The sequence below is a fragment of the Ranitomeya variabilis genome, chromosome 8, assembly GCF_051348905.1.
Source record: "Ranitomeya variabilis isolate aRanVar5 chromosome 8, aRanVar5.hap1, whole genome shotgun sequence".
NCBI classification, from domain to species: Eukaryota; Metazoa; Chordata; class Amphibia; order Anura; family Dendrobatidae; genus Ranitomeya; species Ranitomeya variabilis.
The window spans coordinates 54,529,427-54,550,843 of NC_135239.1; the positions used below are offsets into that span (position 1 = coordinate 54,529,427).

At 42.0% G+C, this 21,417-nt stretch overlaps 1 protein-coding gene across 6 annotated transcripts in view; it reads right to left on the minus strand.

The window, feature by feature from the left end:
• Positions 1-21,417, minus strand: part of FNBP1L (formin binding protein 1 like) — a 151,602-nt gene that overhangs the window by 27,220 nt on the left and 102,965 nt on the right. For all 6 annotated transcript variants that reach the window (XM_077278659.1, XM_077278656.1, XM_077278654.1 and 3 more), the window contains exons 3-9: positions 15,736-15,789; positions 13,517-13,664; positions 11,426-11,488; positions 10,915-11,019; positions 9,737-9,865; positions 6,612-6,758; positions 5,194-5,397 (exon numbers count right to left, since the gene is read on the minus strand). In XM_077278659.1, coding sequence (XP_077134774.1) covers positions 5,194-5,397; positions 6,612-6,758; positions 9,737-9,865; positions 10,915-11,019; positions 11,426-11,488; positions 13,517-13,664; positions 15,736-15,789 — 850 coding nt within the window. The remainder of the gene's footprint in view (positions 1-5,193; positions 5,398-6,611; positions 6,759-9,736; positions 9,866-10,914; positions 11,020-11,425; positions 11,489-13,516; positions 13,665-15,735; positions 15,790-21,417) is intronic.

Consider the following 21,417-nt stretch of genomic DNA (forward strand, 5'->3'; position numbering starts at 1 on the left):
CAATTTCCACTGTGAGGAACATAGTAAGGAAATGGAAGAACACAGGTACAGTTCTTGTTAAGGCCAGAAGTGGCAGGCCAAGAAAAACATCAGAAAGGCAGAGAAGAAGAATGGTGAGATCAGTCAAGGACAGTCCTCAGACCACCTCCAGAGAGCTGCAGCAACTATACAACGCACTTTGCCTTTGCACAAGGAGAAGCTGTATGGGAGAGTGATGTGAAAGAAGCCGTTTCTGCAAGCATGCAACAGAGTCGGCTGAGGTATGCAAAAGCACATTTGGAGAAGCCAATTTCTTTTTGGAAGAAGGTCCTGTGGACTGATGAAACCAAGATTGAGTTGTTTGGTCATACAAAAAGGCGTTATGCATGGCGGCAAAAAAACAAAGCATTCCAAGAAAAACACTTGCTACCCACAGTAAAATTTGGTGGAGGTTCCATCATGCTTTGGGGCTGTGTGGCCAATGCCGGCACCGGGAATCTTGTTAAAGTTGAGGGACGCATGGATTCCTCTCAGTATCAGCAGATTCTTGACAATAATGTTCATGAATCAGTGACAAAGTTGAAGTTACGCAGGGGATGGATCTTTCAGCAAGACAATGATCTAAAACACGGCTCCAAATCTACTCAGGCATTCATGCAGAGGAACAATTACACTGTTCTGGAATGGCCATCCCAGTCCCCAGACCTGAATATCATTGAACATATGTGGGATCATTTGAAGAGGGCTGTCCATGCTCTGCAATCATCAAACTTAACTGAACTGGAATTGTTTTGTAAAGAGGAATGGTCAAAAATACCTTCATCCAGGATCTCATTAAAAGCTACAGGAAGCGACTAGAGGCTGTTATTTTTGAAAAAGGAGGATCTACTAAATATTAATGTCACTTTTCTGGTGAGGTGCCCATACTTATGCACCTGTCAAATTTTGTTTGAATGCAGATTGCACATTTTCTGTTAGTACAATAAACCTCATTTCAAGGCAGAAACATTACTGTGTCCAACAGTTATTAGATATATGAAACTGAAATAGCTGTTGCAAAAAAAAACTATTTTTATAAAACATTAAGCTTAAGATTAATAGGGGTGCCCAAACTTTTTCATATAACTGTGTGCTGGCTAACAAATGTAAATCATTCAGCTGCGTCAAAAACTAAATCTCCGAACACTTACAAATACTCGGAGACCCCCCGAGCGTGCATGGGCAATCTCAAGCAACGAGTATACTCGCTCATCACTAAAAATGAGATCTATCAGTATTATGTAAAAGCTGAAGAGATCTTTATTGGTCATTTCTCGGATTTTAAGTCAAAAACTCACATTTTGGACTCCATCGCCTATTTAATTTTTCCATAATTAAAGCCAGACAGTGATACATGTTTTTTTTATTTCAAAACGGTTCTAAATATTTTCTTCCAACTTATTCTCTGCAGAGGATTACAGGAGTCGCCATATTGTTCCAACGGCTGCTAAGAGCACAAGATTTACAGTTGGCTCATAAGAATAACTGTCTGGAGGCATTCACTTCAATGGGAGAGTTTTCGAGGCATATTCTGTGATCTGAACAAAGGTCATAAGAGTAGAGAACTGTGATCATCACCTATTGTGAATGGTGGCTCCTGTGTTGCCTGCCATGTTATCTATCCTTGTATTTCTACCTGTAAGGATAATGAAACGGCTGAAAAGTGATCTCTACAAAACAGGAAGTGTCAGGCTATTAGGCCGGTTTATGTGAAAACTGCAAGATTTCAAGATTTTTTTTCCAACATAGGCCATGACACTAAGGTGAAAATAAAAAATATTTCTAAAAAAACCTGTTTAAAATTTAGCATTAGAGGGGGAGAAAGACTGAAACAGACATCCTTGGAGTCCATGTTTTTAGTGAACTTTCCTGATGTCCTCCAATGAAATGGCTTCTAGTTTCAGACGTGCGCAACACAGTACACGTAGTATTAGAAGGTTTTTTGCTTCTATTTTGTATATTTACTGCTAGAAAGTACAAGCTCAGTTCAGCCATGTCATGCTATGGTTCAGCTTCTTGCAAAACATTAATGGTAAAAACTTGTAGAAGTCTCTACATTTAATTTTTCTTTGCATTTTCAGGAGAAAGTTATTATTTTCGGATTTACACGACTTGTGATGATCGGGAGACAGTAAGCATCTTTATATGATTGAGTTGGGGTTGAAAAGAATATTTTACCAATGATTTCTACAATGTCACCCTGGAACCGATGGATTTGTATTATATAAAAGTTTCAAATCAATGATCAAGCATCAAAATAACAGAAGAATTTTAAAAGGACCCAGTCCGGACATCGGTTGCCCACCTTTCACGTTGTGGAGGGCTGGGAGGGTCTGCCCACTGATGAATACTCTCCTCGATCACCGATGCAACATACTGCACCAGGCAGAAGTGGAACAGCGACAGCGAGTTGCACCCTGCCCCAATTTCTGTGGTCAGCTGTTTAATAAAGCAACGAACCCCTTTAGGCTATGTGCCCACGTTGCAGGAATGCTGCGGAAATGTCCGCAGCATTTCCGCAACTCCCTGCCGCGGGTAAAATGCATGCGTTTTCCCGCAAAACACAAGCGTTTTGCAAGGGTTTTTAGCTTGCAGAATGCTTGTGTTTTTCCAAGCGATTTGAAGCATCGCTTGGAAAAGTGATTGACAGGTTGGTCACACTAGTCAAGCATAGTGCCTGACAAGTGTGACCAACTTTTTACTATTGATGCTGATAGAATGTTAAAAATAATTAAAAAAATAAAAAATATGGTTATTCTCACCTTCTGATGGCCCCGATCTCAGCGGCGCTCCCGGTACGTTCTGTTCCCAGGGATGCTTTGCGCGAAGGACCTTTGTGACGTCACGGTCGCCTGACCACGACGTCATCTCAGGTGATTCACGCAATGCATCCCTGGGAACGGAGCCGCGGTGTGCACCGCTGAGAGGCGGGAGGACTCCGGGGGCCATCAGAAGGTAAGTATATCCCCTATTTTTTATTTTAATTCTTTTCAGAATATTGTACCCAGGGCCTGGAGGAAAGTCTCCTCTCTTCCAGATCCTGGGTACTATCCGCACATGAAGCGCTCACTTTACGCATGATGGGCATAGCCACATGCGTAAAGTGAGCGTTTCAATGCAATCCTATGGTGGCGGAATTGCCGTGATTCCGCAGAAAATGAACATGCAGCTGATTTTACTGCTATGCGATTCCACAGTGGGAAAATCAGCAGCATGGGCACAGCAACTGCGGAATCCCATAGGATTGCATGGGAATGCGTTTTTAATCGTTTCCGCTGTGGCAAAAATGCAGCAGAAACACAAAAAAACACAACGTGGGCACACAGCCTTAAACTCCCATCATCCTGAATTGTTATTGGAGACCAGGCAGCATAAATAAGAAAAAAATAAATGCTCAGCACTTCCCGAAATCTCCAAACTAGTTTCCTAAAATACGACAGACTGTGGTCACAATCCACTTCTGCTTTTGCTATAAATATCCTCTAACTTTCTAAACCCTGAGTAACTTTGATAACTGCATGAAATTTACTTTTCATCCTTGAATTAAAAGTCAGAAAAAGGGAAGAAATATTAGAATTCGGTCTCCGCTTCCTTTATTCTGTCTCAAGACAAACTTAGAAAACAGAAAAAAAAAAGCTGACGTGTGTTTATTTGATGCTTGTAATCCTCCTGAAATCACATGCCTGGGGCACAGGATTTTTTTTTTTTTAGTAACTGTATATTGTGCAATTCCTCTGTTGCTCCTCCTGGTTACAACTTGGCACGACTATTCTGCACTGGATTGACCTTACAGACAATGCTAAGAGCATGAACAGTTCTTTTTTTAAAAGGAACGCGTCCAAAAGTCCACTAGCTAGAAGAGTCCCCAAAAAAGTAAAAATAAAAAAACTACGGTATATAAAACGGTTTTGCAGAGAAAAAGTGCAATACATTTTCCTTTCCAGCCAGAAGCTGCTTCTCCCGCAGAGACGTGCAAGGAAACCGGCTGTCTGGGATCAAAAGCAGCTAAAATGTGATTCCCGGCAAATCGCTACTAAGCAACTGTGCCCGATCAATGAGAATCTAGTGTAGCGGTGGGAAAACCTCTCCGCAGGACTTACAATACTCGCACGCAGATGGCTGCTCAGATCTTTTCCGTGTACATAAAGATCTGACTAAAATATTGTCTCAGTGCAAAATCCTGGCATAAACCCATTCATTACACCACAATAATACAGCCAACAAGTAAATATATTCCAGACCCATACCCTCATACCCAGGACTTTAGGGTAGCATGAAAAATAAGATTTAAAAGGACACTGTGGCCAAATATTTTCACAATGGAAAAATTCCGCACCTCTTCACAAGTCCAATTATTTTTTTTTATTTTTTTTATTTTTTTTTACCATATGATCCGTAAGGGTAGTGCCAACCCTACATAACTACCCTCTTGCATAGTTCTACAGTTGGTGTCATTAAGGGCAGATCTTTTTACTGCTCCATATAATCTACGGGTGATAATAAAGCAATAGGATTCAATTTTACTGCACGCAGTAAAATGAGACGCTTTCTTGGACATGTCTGTTGTAGAGTGTTTGGCCTCTAGGTGGCAGCACTTTGATTTTTAGGAGTTCAGGCAGAAAGTATATATTCAGGCCAAACACCTACTCTCTTACATATAACAATGGAGCCTGGCTTCCAAAATGGTCTGTCCTGTGATTTGTGCACAAATGAAAGGAATCCATGCCACAAATCACGTCCAGGTGCCACTTCCCAAGGCCCTAAACCTATATGGCGACTTGGTGCCACTGCTACATCGTGGTGCTATAGAAGTGAATGGGGTCGCAACTATACAGCCCAAATAAGCAAGTCACAAAAAATCCAACCAAATCTGATTTATTTTTAGTGACTTGCTGGTCATTCAAGTGTAGGTGTCGCAACATGACCCCATTCACTTCTGTTGCAGCGGCACCTTGCAAACAGCTGTCGTGGCCAATGTAGCGGCGTAGCTCTAGCTCCATCATTGTAAAGAATTGGTATGGTTTGCTTACTGCAACCATTAACAATTGGCAAACCATTAGCAATTAATGTGTAGTAATGCCACAGTTTGCCACAAGAGCAGACATCCTCACAAGTGTGCTACACACATGTAGACAAACCCTGTGCGATGAAAGAATAATGACAGACCGTTCTCACCTTAGGTTTCTTCCCAAAGAGCCACAGCTTGCCCTTAGCTTTTCCCATTGTTATTTTGGGGTCGATCCTTACTACTTCTGGCTTTGGGGTACTTATTGTTCCATCGGAAACCGTTCGGTAAATATGCTGACTGTAGTCCTCAAAAGGGAAATCTCCAGGGGGTTCAAATCCAGATTTAAAGCAATCCACCACTATCTGAGAGTCCTAAAGGGAGAAAAGGAAGGAAAAGAATAGTATCCCAGATTGTAATGGTGGCAATGGGCGAGATCACATGTGCTACAGCGCAAATCACAACTAAATACAAATAAAATATATTACACACACACTATGTATATACACATCACACACACACACACTATATATACATATGACACACACTCACTATGTATATACATATTACACACTCACTATGTATATACATATTACACACTCACTATGTATATACATATTACACACACACACACACACACACACACACACACACACACACACACTATATATACATATGACACACACACACTGTATATATACATATTACACACTCACTATGTATATACATATTACACACACACACACACACACACACACACTATATATACATATGACACACACACACTGTATATATACATATATGACCTTGCCATGGACCCGGACTACCCGGAAACTCTCTATGTAAGATATAGGTATTTCTTGATAACGTTGAATTATATACCTTATTCACTTACACGGTTTGGCTACCGCATGTTGGACACATAATGAAGTACATTTTTTTTGGAAAACGCATAATAAATTATACCATTTATTTGGAACTTTAAGTGTGCCGGAGTTATTTTTCGATATCTATACATATGACACACACACACAGTACACATATGACACACACAGTATATACATATTACACACACACACACACACAAACCAGAACAAGAGCAATTTAATAATATCTATATGACAGTGTTTAAAGGGAATCTGTCACTTTAAGAGCAGCAGTAACAGAGACCCTGCTTCCAGCAATGTGTCCTCATCTTCATGAGCTTTGTATAACCCCTGCCCCCCCCCCACTGATTGGCAGCTTTCTGCCTATGCAGAGTGTACACAGAAAGCTGCCAATCAGTGGTGTGGGCGGAGATATACAGAGCTCAGCAATAGAGAGCTACTAGATATTAAGCAGATTAAACTGATTTTATTCTGCAGCAAGCAGTCCAATTAGTGATACATCGCTGGAATCAGGATCTCTGCCCCTACAATATGCTGCTCACAAATGGGCAAGCTGGTGACAAATTCCCTTTAAAGCAGGAGAATGGCTTGAGTGCATAACCACGTGAATACTACTAAGTGATTAAATGCTCAGACAGCAGCTGAGCAACTGAGGACGGTTTAAATCAAAAACCATAAAAGAAAAAAAATGCTATCCTCACCCTACGCTCATCCACAGACTTGGCTGCCTGCACCATTCCTTCTAAGCATTTTGAGATAATTGGGATAACTTTTCGCTCAGCGTCCGCAAAACCTTTATAGCACTCGCTTAGCTTCGTAGTCCTCCTCTCATCCATTTCCTGAAGGTGCTGTAAAAAGGTAATAAAATACAAATCACATATAAAATGGGGTACAAGTTAAAACCATGGATATAACATGTACTGTAATATAAATTCCACCCTAAATGTTGGTGCCCACCACTTACCCAAGCGGGTCATACCTCTAGATGACTTTACGAAAGGAGGAATGGAATGGGTTACAAGAGATTTACTAGTCCTCTCCTAGTAATTACATAACTCCCAACAACAAAAATATTTTACTATGTCCTTTTAAGCAAAAAAAAATGTGTGTGTGTGGGGGGGTGAATATGGGTACACACATGGTCCAAAGTGTTGGCACCCTTGAAATTGTTGCAGAAAGTAAAGTATTTCTCCCAGAAAATTATTGTAATTACAAATGATTTGTTATACAATCATTGAAGGTGCGTTCTCCCAACAGCATTGCTGGCCACTTCAGAACTGTCCAATGATTTGCAGACCCATGACCTAGGATGCAAACCAAGCTTTCTGACACTGGGCAGCTCATTTGGACCAAAAATCTTGGCAATCTTCAGATTTCATAATGCCTTGAATACAGTCAAGGCACCCAGTACCAGAGACAGCAAAACAATTCCAAAAGATCTTTGAACCTCCACCATATTTGACTGTAGGTACGGTGTTCTTTTCTATGTAGGCCTCCTTCTGTTTCTGATAAACAGTAGAATGATGTGCTTTACCAAAAAGCTCTATCTTGGTCTCATCTTTCCACAAGACTAGTGATGAGCGAGTGTACTCGTTGCTCGGGTTTTCCAGAGTATTTATGACTGCTCGGAGCTATAGTTTTCATCACGGCAGCTGAATGATTTACAGCTACTAGCCAGGCTAAGTACATGTGGGGGTTGCCTGGTTGCTAGGGAATCCCCACATGTAATCAAGCAGGCTAGTAGGTGTAAATCATTCAGCTGCCGCAACGAAAACAATCTCCGAGCAGCTATAAATACTCGGGAGGCCACCCGAGCATGCACAGGAAAACCCGAGCAACGAGTACACTTGCTCATCACTACACAAGACTATTTCCCAGTAGGATTTTGGCTTAATATGTAGCTTTTTATGTATCCATGTTAGCAGTGGGGTCCTCCTGAGTCTCCTGTCATAGCGTCTCATTTCATTCAAATGTCGACAGATAGGGCGCATCAGTGTCAGCGCGATCTGAGCCTACAGGAATTTCATTGGGTATTCTTATACACCATCCGGACTATCCTGCAATGCAACCTTTCTTCAATTTTTCTCTGCCGCCCAGGGAGAAAAGGAACATCAAGATCTCTGGAGATAGACTTGTCACCTTGAGATTGTTGGTATTTTTTTTAACACTTTTGGTTCTCAAGTACTCAAACAGTCCTCTTTTCCTGTTCTCCATGCTTAGTGTGGCACACAGACAAATAATTCAAAAACTGATTCAACGTCTCCCCTTTTTATCTGGTTTCATGTGTGATTTTCATATTGCCCACACCTGTTACTTGCCACAGGCGAGTTTGAAAGAGCATCACATGCTTGAATCAAAGTTGTTTAAACACAATTTTCAAAAGGTGCCAACAATTTTGTCAGGATCATTTTTGGGGTTGTGTGTGAAATGATGTACAATTTGCCATTTTTTCTGTGTTTTTTTTTTGTGGTGTTCCAATATTTTAAGTTCCAGAGCTAGATTAAGGAGTGCGGGGCACCTTTAAGCAACTGATCGATGGGGATGAGGAAGTTGTACTTGTGCCAATCTTACAGATATCCTATTTAAATTCCCAGATAACCCCTTTATGGTAGTTGTGCCCTCATGCTTTCTTTTTTTATCACTACCTCTGCTGGAGGACTATAACCCCTGCTGTACATTTCCTTCTTGAAACAATGAAAGCAGTATACTTATCAGACTTCCTTAAAAACCCAAGAAAAATGCCAGTTACTATGTATGGACATGTCTGGGACAAACTATGACTTCACGGCTCTCTATAAATATCTTGCCCGTACAAGTGAGCAGCAATATATTAAAATTGTTTACAAGTTTAATCACAGAAGATAAGTGCCACACATGCGGGAACAGCAGTGGCCAGAAATGGGCATCATATAACAACATTTCAGCAAGTCTCGGCAGCTTTTTTTTCACCTGATCACCCAAGGTGGATTGTTTTTATCCCAGAAACCTCAAATAGTGTCAGCTTACTGCACATCCTTGTCACGGGAAGTTCTAATGAAAGCAACACCACGGTCCCTGTTGGAGCTTCTAATAGTCCATACACTACACGATGGTGCACAATGCAATTCTTTATTTCCCCTGTGGGGGCGCTGTAGTGAAAACTAACAACTGCAGCCGATTCCTCAAACAGATTTCAGCTGATCGCTACAAAATCAGAAAGGGGGTAACCCTGTAATTAGATCATTTTCAGGGCCTTTTTTTTTTTTTTTTTTTTTTAAAGAACGGTTTACAGAACAAAACATAAGTAAAAAAATAAAGGTTAAAAAGTGTTTTCGCATGAGTCACTAAAAGAAACTGATCACAGGGCGCCCTACTGTTGGGAAACCAAGGGATCAGCAGTAATTGACGGGCGCAATTAATATCGACTGGTTCATTCAACAGTCTAATGCTTTGTTTTAGTACATTAAGTGTGACAAAGTAGTGACTTGGGCGCAGTTATTAGGTATCCACAGTAAAAAAAAAAAACAGGAAACCTATAAAGGAAAGTCATTGTTCAAAAACATCTTCTAATGACCGGCAACACAGAGGAAGTGTGGAGCCTCCCTCAAATCTGTGGCAGGAGAAGCAGCGGCATTCCATTTTTTAAATTGGAAAAAAAAGTATTAAAATGGTGTCCTGTTTATCTTAGATTATTGCATTTCTTCTGTGATATTTACTCTCCTAATGTGAGACACCCAAAGCTTCTACCAATCTTAAAAATACACACGGCCCAGTAAATACTAAACAAACAAGGGTGTAAATAGAATATTTATGATAGATGATCCGAGGACAAACAGGCGTCGCTCACCTTGTAAACCTGTGGGATAACGATGTAGAAATGTTTGTGTTGTTCCTGGTTGTAATTCTGTAGTTGTGCGGCGTATTCGTTTTTGCTTTCGTCTGCCATGTGGGTGCGCAGGTTCAGCTGCTGTTTTGCCTGTTAAAAAAAAAAAAAAAAAAACGGACAAAAACATAAAACGCAAGCTGGAAATCAAGGCGGATTGGATCCATCACCTTGAATGAGCCGCCCGCCTCCCCCACCATGCACTGTGAGTATAATACAGAGGTCTCCTTCACTAGGTATAGAAGCTTTCTGAGCATGCTGCTCCTGAAAATCTCACTGTGAAAGGAGTGGGAGCAGGTGAGCTGTAACATCACATCCTGTCTATGACGATAATGAGGCTGCTGAAAAGTCTTCTGTAAAGAACAAAGTCCCAAGGTCTTTTCAGGGAAGTAACAATCGACTATATATAAGTTGATCCACGCTCATTTTAACAAGCTGTGAATACTGATGGGAGTGGAACAACTGCTGATACAACCAATCTGTCTTCATACAGTATGTAACTCTCTGCTTCATAGAGGAAGAGGACTTGCACTATAGTGCCACCTATGGGACGCAGAATCCTAAAAGTCAGTATCGACCCTTTAAAAAGTCTTGCCACATGACTCCGGATAAGACGACAAAGCACGTACTCCAATTGCAGACACGTGTTTTTGGATGTTTTCCCCTCTTCAGTGTAAAGCAGGGGGGGACGGAGGTTAGGTAGACCCCAGGGGGATGGAGGATGGGCAGACCCCGGGGGGGACGGAGGATAGGCAGACCCCGGGGGGGACGGAGGATAGGCAGACCCCGGGGGGACGGAGGATAGGCAGACCCCGGGGGGGACGGAGGATAGGCAGACCCCGGGGGGGACGGAGGATAGGCAGACCCCGGGGGGGGTGGTTAGGCAGACCCCGGGGGGTGGGGAGGAGGTTAGGCAGACCCCGGGGGGTGGGAAGGAGGATAGGCAGACTCAGAGGAGACTGAGGATAGGCTTGGGCACAATCCAGCTTTCCACAGCACAGAATACACTGACATCACCATTGATATTATAGCCATCATAGGTGGGCTTGTCTAACCTACAAACAAATATCAGTAAGTGGAAATGATAGAAAAAAAACACCTATCTATACAGAGGGAACTTTCTTTCAATACGAAACCTTTACCTTCTCTACGTCAGACTTTGTGGCATTGGTGTCATTATCCAGTCTCTCGTATGTCTGCTGTGCCTTTTCTGCTTCTTTGCATTCCCTCTCAAACTTCTTTTTACTCTGCAGATATCGCAATAGAAAAAGAAAACAAAAAGGAATATAGTAAAATAGAATACTCTGCAATTCATGTAACGCAAGTGTGGCCGACAGGATATTGGTCAGCACATAACTTTGTGAGATGTGAACACCAGACTATTGCATAATTCACAACTTATTCAGACTGTTGCAAAATCTGCATGTTCTCTACAGATTCTTGTGTGGGACAATTCCATATCATTATGGGCGTTCTGTAGAAATGCACATCATGTAAGAACAAATTACAGAACACCCATGTATTCTGCTGTAATCTGTGAGGTGTCCGCACCTCTGACTGTGCACTTATAGGGACATTGCTATATCACATCTCATGTAACTCCCGGGAAGTGAAGAGCGCTTATGTACCGTACTACAGGAAAGCACAACTTACACCGTCCATTTGTTTCAAACACATATCGAGGTACTGCTGTGCTCGCCGGCCTTCTTGCAGATGCTGCCAAGAAAATAAAATATTTTGATTCTTGGTATCATTTTTCAGGATATTAAAATAATAAGAGGTCATAAGGTAATGTCTAAAAACATGTACCGCCATGGACTCCTTCATTATCAGTGTGTCATACAATATTTTTGCCTGCTGATGGATCTGTAGCTTGCAGACAAATTGGCTATACTAAAAGAGATGTGTCACCAGATCATGAGTTGCCAGTAATTGCTCTAATTTCACTCTAGCTGCTTCCCTGAAATGTTTTTTTTTTCCCCCAAACGATCCGCCATACAATTCCAGAGATACATTTTTTTAATTTAGAGTTAATTTTCATTGTCTTTACCTAGTGGGCAGTGCCAACAGGATTCCACGGGGGAATGTCTTTAGGCTCCTCTGCATTATTACCCCGTGAGCACCACCCCTTGATAAAAATAGGCACTAAATAAAAGGGGTCATATCTATGGGACCATGTATCATAGGGCAGATTTAAAAAAAGATAAACAGATTAGTCAAGTGAGCTGTGGGAATGAAATAAAAGCAAAAACTGGCGAGCCTTCGCTTGGTGACATGACCTCTTTAAATGGTTATCTGGCTCCCTTCACTTCCACTTCTAGAGGGCGATGACGTCACATCTACAGATTCCAGCTTAATGTTCACCTGTCACCAGGTTTGGGCGATATGAGATACAGCCACCACCTATCAGGCCTGATCTACAGCATTCTAGGATTTATGTCTGCCCCCAACACGACCCGAAAGAGAGCTTTTATAATACTCACCTGCAGGGCGGTCCAGTCCGAGGGATGTTGCTCTTCTTGGTACGACGCCTTCCTTCTTGAGATGCTGCCCTCCATCTTGCGGATGACGTGTCCCTACGTCATCCACAGTCTCCCCGGCATCGCGTTCCTGCATACTTCTCTGACCAGACTAGGGCAGGATAAAGATCTAAAGTGCACATGCGCCAGGGCTCTTCGACCTTTCCCGGCTCCTGCGCACTGCAGTACTTTACTCTGCCCTCAACGTGGCAGATAAGTACGTCTGCACAGGAGCGAGATGCTGGGGAGACTGTGTGGAAGATGTAAGGACGTGACATCCACATGAAGCAAGAAGAAGGGAGGTGCCGGACCAAAAAGAGGGACGCCCCTCGGACCGGACTGCATCGCAGGTGAGTATAATAAAAGCTCTTTTTCTGCTCATTCAGGTCGGGTTGGGGACAGATACACAGCATTATAGAAAGCTGTATACCAGGCCTGAAAGGTGGTGGACGATTCTCATATTGGCCAAACCTAAGGACAGGTTCCCTTTAAGTTAACGCAGAGCAGCATGCACCTACCTTTCCTATTCAGTAGAATAGGTGGGACTGATTAGAAAGGACAAGTGCGTGATACCTACGGCTCACACACTCGAGATGCCGGATATCTGCAAACGTCATGTCACTATCCCCCCTACTGACATCACGCTGTGGAAGTGAGTGAGCTGGAATACCCCCTTTTGTATGGAGTCTTGTTGGCAATGCCACATAAAAAAAAAAAAAGTGAAGTAGCTATTTTCCAGAAAGAAAGAAAGAAAAAAAAACTATCACGCTAATAATGTCACTTATTGGCGGTTAATCTATAGGAAAGTCGCAAAGCATTTTCTAGTCCTGTATGTGGCTAAAACACAGGTTCGCTCTACGGAATTTTATTTTATTAATTATATAATAAATCACAGGTGGACACAATGGCAATGTTATCTGTACTTAATGAGAAGTGCAGTAGACTACAAAGCCAAGCGCAAATTAAAAAGGCGGCTGGCGAATAACAATAGGACCATTAAAGACGATCTATAAACCTACATTTATATAAGCCACAGGTATGTTTACAGCGTAAGCAAAACGTAGTGCAGAGTCTCAACCTCAGATTTTACTCCCATTTTCCAGTTTCATTTAAAATACCGTACATCCCAATGAACCTCCACCCAGTCTACACCCAGCAGTTTAACACCGAGCCATAGATTCAGAGTATAAAATTAGTATATAAAGTGCTATAATAAAATAAATACCGATTTTCGCTCCGCTTTCAGCTCATAGGTATACTTCATTATTTCACCATAAACTCTGTGTCCAATTTCCTCGGCCACTACTTCCCGCTGACCGGCGTAGTCATTCAGCTCGTTCAGTATATTATAAAATGCTACACATGATGAAAATCTGTAACGGAGGGAAGAAATCTATGTATCAGATGTCCTATTGTTATGCTGCCTATCACAGTGTGATTCTACTGTGCAAGTGGAGGCGTCTCTAGCACAACACCACCACCTATCAATTGCAAACCACCATTGACGAGGATTGTTATACATCTAGAAAATAATAGAAACCAGTCATCATAATAAACATCAGGTCTGTGGAAAAGAGAATATACACATTTCAATTTTTAAACAAACCCATATTATTGTCCTTAATTGACGGACTGATAATAGCTGCTCCGATCAAATGAAGAACAGTATAGAGTTTACACTACACCAAAACCTCAGCTCTGTAGATTAACATTACAGCAAGCACTGGGGACAACAGGGGGTAAAAACTGCCCTCAAACACTGACAAGATGGAGGTAAGAGCAGAGATAGAAAATACCAGAGGTAACAGCAGTGTACTCCCAAAATTATGCCATATACAGCAGTACAACCAGCTATTTGAAGAAGTTGCAAAGTCTCTGCAGCAGCAAAAAAAATAGGAAAATATTTAACAAGACCCACTTAGAAAATTGCTTAGAGATTCATGCTTCCCAAAACACAGGCAGCATGAATCAGACTCTGGGTACGTTACTGCAGCTGTGTATTTTTTATTCTGAAAAGCTTCAGCTTAATGGAGAAAACACACAATTAGGCAGAGACCTGTCCGTCTAGGTGATTGGGGCAGGGAGAAGCCGCCGTCCCTCCAAGGTATGTTTTATCTAAACGCTGTAGCATTTCGGAGTAGAACATACATAGCTGCAATAATGCTGCCAGGGTCTGATTCATGCTACATGAACATCCTGATAGGTTGTCTTTATTTTTGCAATTAAAGGGGTTGTCCACTTCTCAAACAACCCCTTCTCAATCTCTAGGTTTCCCCACTTTTAAAAAAAAAGAACACCTATACTCCCCTTCGGTATACTCACCTTCGGGAGAGTCAGTGTAGACATCGCAGGTTAGTATAGGCGGTATTTTAAAATTGGGAAACAGGGATAAAGAAGGGTTGTCAGAGCATAGTACAACCGCTTTAAAAGGGAACCTGTCACCAGGTTTGTCCCATAGGAGTTACGGCGACCACCTTTCAGCCCTCATACACAGCATCCTAATATGCTGTGTATATGCCCCCAATAAGGTCTGCAACAAAAGAAAAACACCATTTATTATACTGACCTGAGGGGTGGTCGGGTCTGATGGACGTCATCCACACAGTGTTCCCCGGCATCGCGCTCCTGAACAGATGTAAAATCTCTGCCCTGACGAGGGCAGCGTAAAGTACTGAAGTGTGCATGTACCCGGAGAGGTCAAAGAGCCCAGGCTCATGCGCACGGAAGTATTTTACTCGGCCCTGTAGGGAAGAGAAGTACGCCTACTCAGGAGCGCAATGCCGGGGTGACGTTGTGGATGACGTAGGTTGTGTCATCCATACGAAGCAGAGAAGGAAGACGACATAGAAAGAAAGGAAGAGCTGGACCAAGACCAGTGACACCCATCGGACCCGACCGCCCCGCGTGTGAGTATAATAAAAGGTGCTTTTCTTTTGTTCCAGGCCGGACTGGGGGAATATACACAGCATATTACATGAGCGCTGAAAGATGGTGGCCATATCTCATATGGGGCAGACCTAATAAAAATCTCCCTTTACACTGCAAAAGAGACTACAAAAAAAAGTTCAAAGCTTTTAAGCTCATCAGTAAAAACCTAAAATGAGGATATTTCCATACAGTCGCATGATATAATAAAAGTTGAAATAACACTGGAATAAATACGGTAAGTATACCTAACAGCATTGTAACCTAGTCAGACCCCATAATGCCCCTAGATTTTCAACATATGCACTGGCCGTCGATTTTCCACCAAATATACATGTGCTGTGAAGGGAATAGACATCCCCATTTCAAATGAAGACTACAAAGGGATCCATGAGCTTGAGAGCTGTCGAGAGACCGGTCACCGGCGGGGGCGCCCCTAATATCACAAGCACAAGCGGCCATACACCTTTAACGTAGGAACAATTTTTGCTTTTAAAGTTGAAACAAGAATGCAAATACCTGGGCTCCTCGTCTTTTGCAGATCGTTTCGGACAGAACTTTTTCACCAAGTTCCTAAAATAAAACAGAAAACACTGGTGTTAAGAATTATCAGACTAGGAAGAAAACAAAAGAAAAAACCCCACAACATCAATCGCCTTTATTCAGCATCGCAGGTTTCTGACCCCCTTGAACAGACAACAATGGCTACTCCTGCACCTGATGCATGATCTGCTATAATAAGCAGATAAATAATATAATAAATTTATATATCACCCCTTACCCAATGGAGTCATCCGTAAACATTGCAGATAGATTCCCCCATGTCGTCTTTTTAACCAATCACAGTGCAGCTTCAATTTCATCAGAGTTGTTTACAAAACAAAAGCTGAGCTCTGATTGGTTGCTGGTGGTAAAAAAAAGAGTTTTCTTCAGATAGTATAGAGGCCTAGCTAGTTGCAATTATACTGTATGTATAGGTAGCAGATGTCTACTACAGTGCACAGTCGGAGAGGAGGGCATCTGTCCCTCCCGTGATCGGAGAGGGCACATGGCTATGTCCACCAGGTGCAGTATGGACGTTGCAACCACACTTGCCTCAAATCTCACTGCAAAGCAAGAGGATACACACTATAAAAGAATAGCCAGCACCTACTGAGCATGTGCGACCTGTCAGGAGTGAACTACTGGTCGTATCCATGGGCAACAATGTAAATGTTGGGGCAAAGTCCAGGGCATTCCTGTAAATTGAATGCATTTGGCAAGGTTATTTTCAGATTTTTTAGCCACTAATTTATATGGTATTGTGGGAACAACCCTTTAAATTCATTACAGCCTAATTTATATGTTCCCATCGTACTGAAGAAATAAAAAATAAATCCCATTAGTGATGGCAAACATTTGGGGTCATCAGATTTATAACCTACATATTTCCAATATATCAGTTTGGCAAGTTTTGGCTGTTTACCCGTCTATGCAAATTCTAAACATTGCTCATTACTATTCATTAGGTGAAATACATAACAATGTGGTATCCTAGCAACTGAGCGACCGCTCTTTCAACAAGGGTCCTTCTGGCATTTATAGATAGCAGGAAGGCAGCCGCGTTACAGAGCATGCAAATAAGAGGTGATAACTTGTGAAGGCTGCGAGCCGTGGACCAGACTCCGACTCCATAAGTAATGCCCTAGGCTCCTCATTTCTAGGGGCAGTCGGATCATTAAAAATAGCAATTTATACCAACAACCTCCGTTGTCCTGATTTCCGGTCATAAGACTTTGAACATACGACAGAAGAGGACACGACATTACCCTTCACCAGAATAGAAAAGCAAAGTAAAAACAACCACTATGCACACAGGAAAAATTAATTTTACCCCAAATCCTGGACTCCTCTGAAAATGAACTGGTGCACCCGAAGACCCCCATACACAGATTAAATGGAACAAGGTTTTTCTCCACTGGAGCATTTCAGAGAAAACAGAGCATGAGTTGGTCGGGGACTACAGAGAACGCAGTCCCCAGATGGCTTCTCCCCACATTGCTGCAATGGATTGATAGGATTCTTCATAGGCAGTGTGTCTGCTCCAGGCAAACCAGTGCTGTCCATCATCAGTGCGGGACGTGGGGCTCTACAAAAATCAGGGGACAGAATAGAATGGTGCACAGAGTCTCTTGGCCAAACCAAGGGTGAACCGACCACCACAAGGAGCACGTGATGAAACTTCACCTTTTGTAGAACGGATGAAAATTAGAACACCAAGTGGGTGATAAAAAAAAACAAAAACCTGCAGATTATGAAAGTCACTTATTTTTCTTCCTTGGTTTTCGACAAATTCTTTTGATCCAAATTCATCAAAATAATACAACACGAAATTCATGAATTTTACACAAAGCCCAAAATTTATATTTTTCTGTCTAGTTTTATGGTTTTTTTTAGCAGTAAAAGTAACACGTGTTGCAAAAAAAATAAATAAAAAAAAATAAAAGTAAAAAAAAAAAAAAAAAGCATCAAAATAAATCACTCCGGAGGGGTGGGGACTAGAGTAGAGCGGCACCAAAATGCATTTCATGAATCAGTCTATAACATCTGGAAAAGCCACATTAACATAAAAACGAAAAATAAAAAAACAAAACCACAACAGAGAGTGAAAAACAGCTAACTGATGAATTTGTGGCAAATCAAAGAGTCACTAATAGAGAGGAGTTCACATAGGTCCCAACCATCCCGGATTCAGTGGGATGTCCCGATTTGTGGGGGCAGTCCCGATGTCCCGGCAGGTCAGGGCTTTGTCCCGACTTCCACTCAATCTCTCCGTTCGATGTCTTCTCTCGGATTCTTCATCACACGCAGCATGATTTATCCCTCTTTAGTTGGGAGGTGTGCATTCACACCAAGAAACTGGTAAAAATACAATGATGAATCGGACCCACAGATGTAACATTTATAGGGGAGGCAACCCCTACAAGGCTATGTTCTTAGCTTATACTGTCAGTTTGGGCCAACAGACGACCTCAGATACACAGAATGGCTGGCTACAAGCGGTCAGGACTATAAAATAAAATATGAAGAGCGACGTAACAGTCAGCGCAGAACCTCAATGGTAATCCACTTGGTCTCTATAAAAGTTAATATACTGCTTTACGAGTTGTAAAGACGAGATTATACATACTGATGATCTAGCTGTAACACATCACGCACTGCTTAATGCTAATCACTTGGGCTCCTCTTTTTCACATACATCGGCCTTTTAATATTTCAGGAGAGGACACTGAAGAATGTCACTTTGGCGCAGGCTATTTGAAGATTGTTATTCTTGGCTCCCACATTTTCCTGAACACATTTCCCTTTATAGAAAGAGCATAATGTCTTCTGATCGAGTCCCACTCGGGAAGTGAAAGTCTTGTTTATCATGGACAGCTGAAAAATGTACAGAAAAAACGCCATCCATGCCTGCACCCCAGAGATGCAATGCCTAATCAAGAGTAAGAGCAGGCAAGGGAGCGAGCGATAATGCAAGATTACACAGCCACGTATGGAGCGTCTGATGTCAGGATGCAAAAATGCCTTTGCATATATTACTAAATTGTATGTCATCGCAAGACAAAATATTGATATCTTTATGGTTTAGTTTTCCTTTTCTTTGGTTCCTCTTTTGATTGATTTTCTAAGGTACGGCTGTATCTCAGGACACCTCTGCATTGTGCCTATGGTAATGAAGGGGTGTTAAATTTTAATACTGATGAGTTATCTTTAGGATAGGTTATTAATATCAGATTGGTGGCAGTCGGACTCCTGGTACTACTGCTGTCTGCAGAGCTGTGTTTTGGTGAACACCGCGGCCGCTGTATTGATGTGTACACCGCAAGATGCACCATTCAGAGTCGGCCCTAATTGGTTGTCTCCATCCCTCTTCCTTCCTCTCGAGGGCAAGTTCTTCTATCCAAACGGAAAGGTTGAGCAGAAACCTCTTACACAATATCACAAACTGAATATGCAAAAAAATAAGGTAATTCTGGTCCATTTCCTAGAACAGTTCTATAGGGCAGCAGCTGCTGAGCTACTTCATGACGACATACTCCCGCAGATCAGCAGCGAGTTCTCACCCACAGGTTCAATACGTAAAATGAACTGTCACTAGCTTCTTTTCTCTCCAGACATTTCAGTAATTACAGAGCATATGTCACTATATTAGTCAGATCAGGAATATATTATGAATGAACATTAATTTAAACATACGTTCTATATATACAAAAAAACTATCTTGGTTTTTGCAGGACTGTCTCACAAAACAGTCCTTTAAGGGCAATGAATAAAGGGCATGTGTGTTATGTTTGCTGGGTGGTGCTTATGATACGTATTATTAAGAGGTGTGTACACCGGAGACAATATAGAAATATAAAAGGTTATTTGAGATTACATAGTAGTAGCAGATCAATTATTTTGACCGTACACATAATTAGTGGGACCGCAGACAATTTCTCCCTATAGCAGTCGCACACAAGTGTAAATCCAGGCCCGGCGCAAACGGTGAATATTTATCGGAAATGTTTTTAATGTACATAAGTGTTATATGTAATATATTCACATTCCAAGCCACCATCCATCCCCTATTGGGAAGTCTGATATAAATAAATAAATATATATATATACACACACACACACACACGACACATGGGAGATCCCGAGACTGCTGTATATACACATCACATGGGAGACCAGGAGACTGCTGCATAAGCATCACATGGGAAACACCGAGACTGCTGTGTATACATCACATGGGAGACTCAGAGACTGCTGTTATATACATCACATGGGAAACACCGAGACTGCTGTATATACATCACATGGGTGACACCGAGACTGCACTATACACATTACATAGGAGACACAGACTGCTGAAAATACACATCACAGGAGCCATGGGGCTGTGAAATCAATACATCACAACAAACATGGAGCTGCTACATAGTCATCACAGAAGACATTTTGGGGCTTTGGTATAGACATCACAGCAGACATTGCGTTTCAGGTATATACCTCACAGGAGACAACACAGTCCTCGTGTAAGACAGGAACACGTTTCACACTAACTTCGCCAATAAAGTACATCCTGGTGCTGGCAATGGCCACCCCGACGACGTAATCTTTCATTGCACGCACTGTATCATTGTCAATGTTGTGTGCACGTGCTCGCAGATGAAGAAAAAATTAAAGGGCTGGCAGACATTAAAACACAGCTGCTGACCCGAGCACTACGGTCCCCGGGAATCTGCCTGGGGGATGGAGAAAAGGTAATGGTGAGCCGTAAAGTGGCCTCGGCCCGAGGTTCTCCATTCCGCACCCCTGATTTACAGGCTATAAACGATACAATTAGCCGATGGACACCTGTGCTTATTTGGCAACTGATCGACTAAATGTTTTCTTGGGCCAGTGGTTAGATCAAAGGTCATTCTTATAAATGATGCTGGTATTGTAAAACACGGCGTATTTTAAAGTATTACATTCGCCATATGTGAAGTTTTCTAACATCGGTTTTATGCATCACAGAAGAAGTCCATGTGGTGGAGATCATTCAGTTTGCATTTAAGCTCAAGTTGTCGGTGTGGAGGACGACAGACATTTTCAAGGCTCCTTTCTTCAACTCACTAAAGCCATTAAAGAACGCTATAGCTGGCCTCCCCATAGCTGTAATATGGCTGGTAAAACAGATTGCACCCCGGGCCCCACTACAGCTGTCTCACTCAATAAAGCAGCTAATATCTCTAAAAGTACAAGCAAAATCTGTAATAAAGCAGGCGAGCACTCTAGTGATATATATGGAGGCCCAACAGCTGGGGCACGCTTGTCTTCTCCCTAATGACCATTTCCCAACATCTGACCCTCCTCACCCTAAATTGATAAATCTAATGGACAGTGGGGTTAGTAGAAGTGCCATTTGCCTAACTAACCCTTCACATTGACGTCTACTGAATTTATACTAATGTCCCACTCCATTAGGCCCTGTTCATAACACTTGTTGGCTACATTTAGCATGTAGAGCAATAAACCAAAAGTATGGAATAGCATCCTAGCATCAGAGTCTGGCATACAAAGATATAACTGTATACATAAGCTAATGGCAACATAGCCTACAGGTGATGGATGCCCGTGACCGATGGCCAAAAATAAAAAATGGGCTATGACAACTATTCATATTATTAC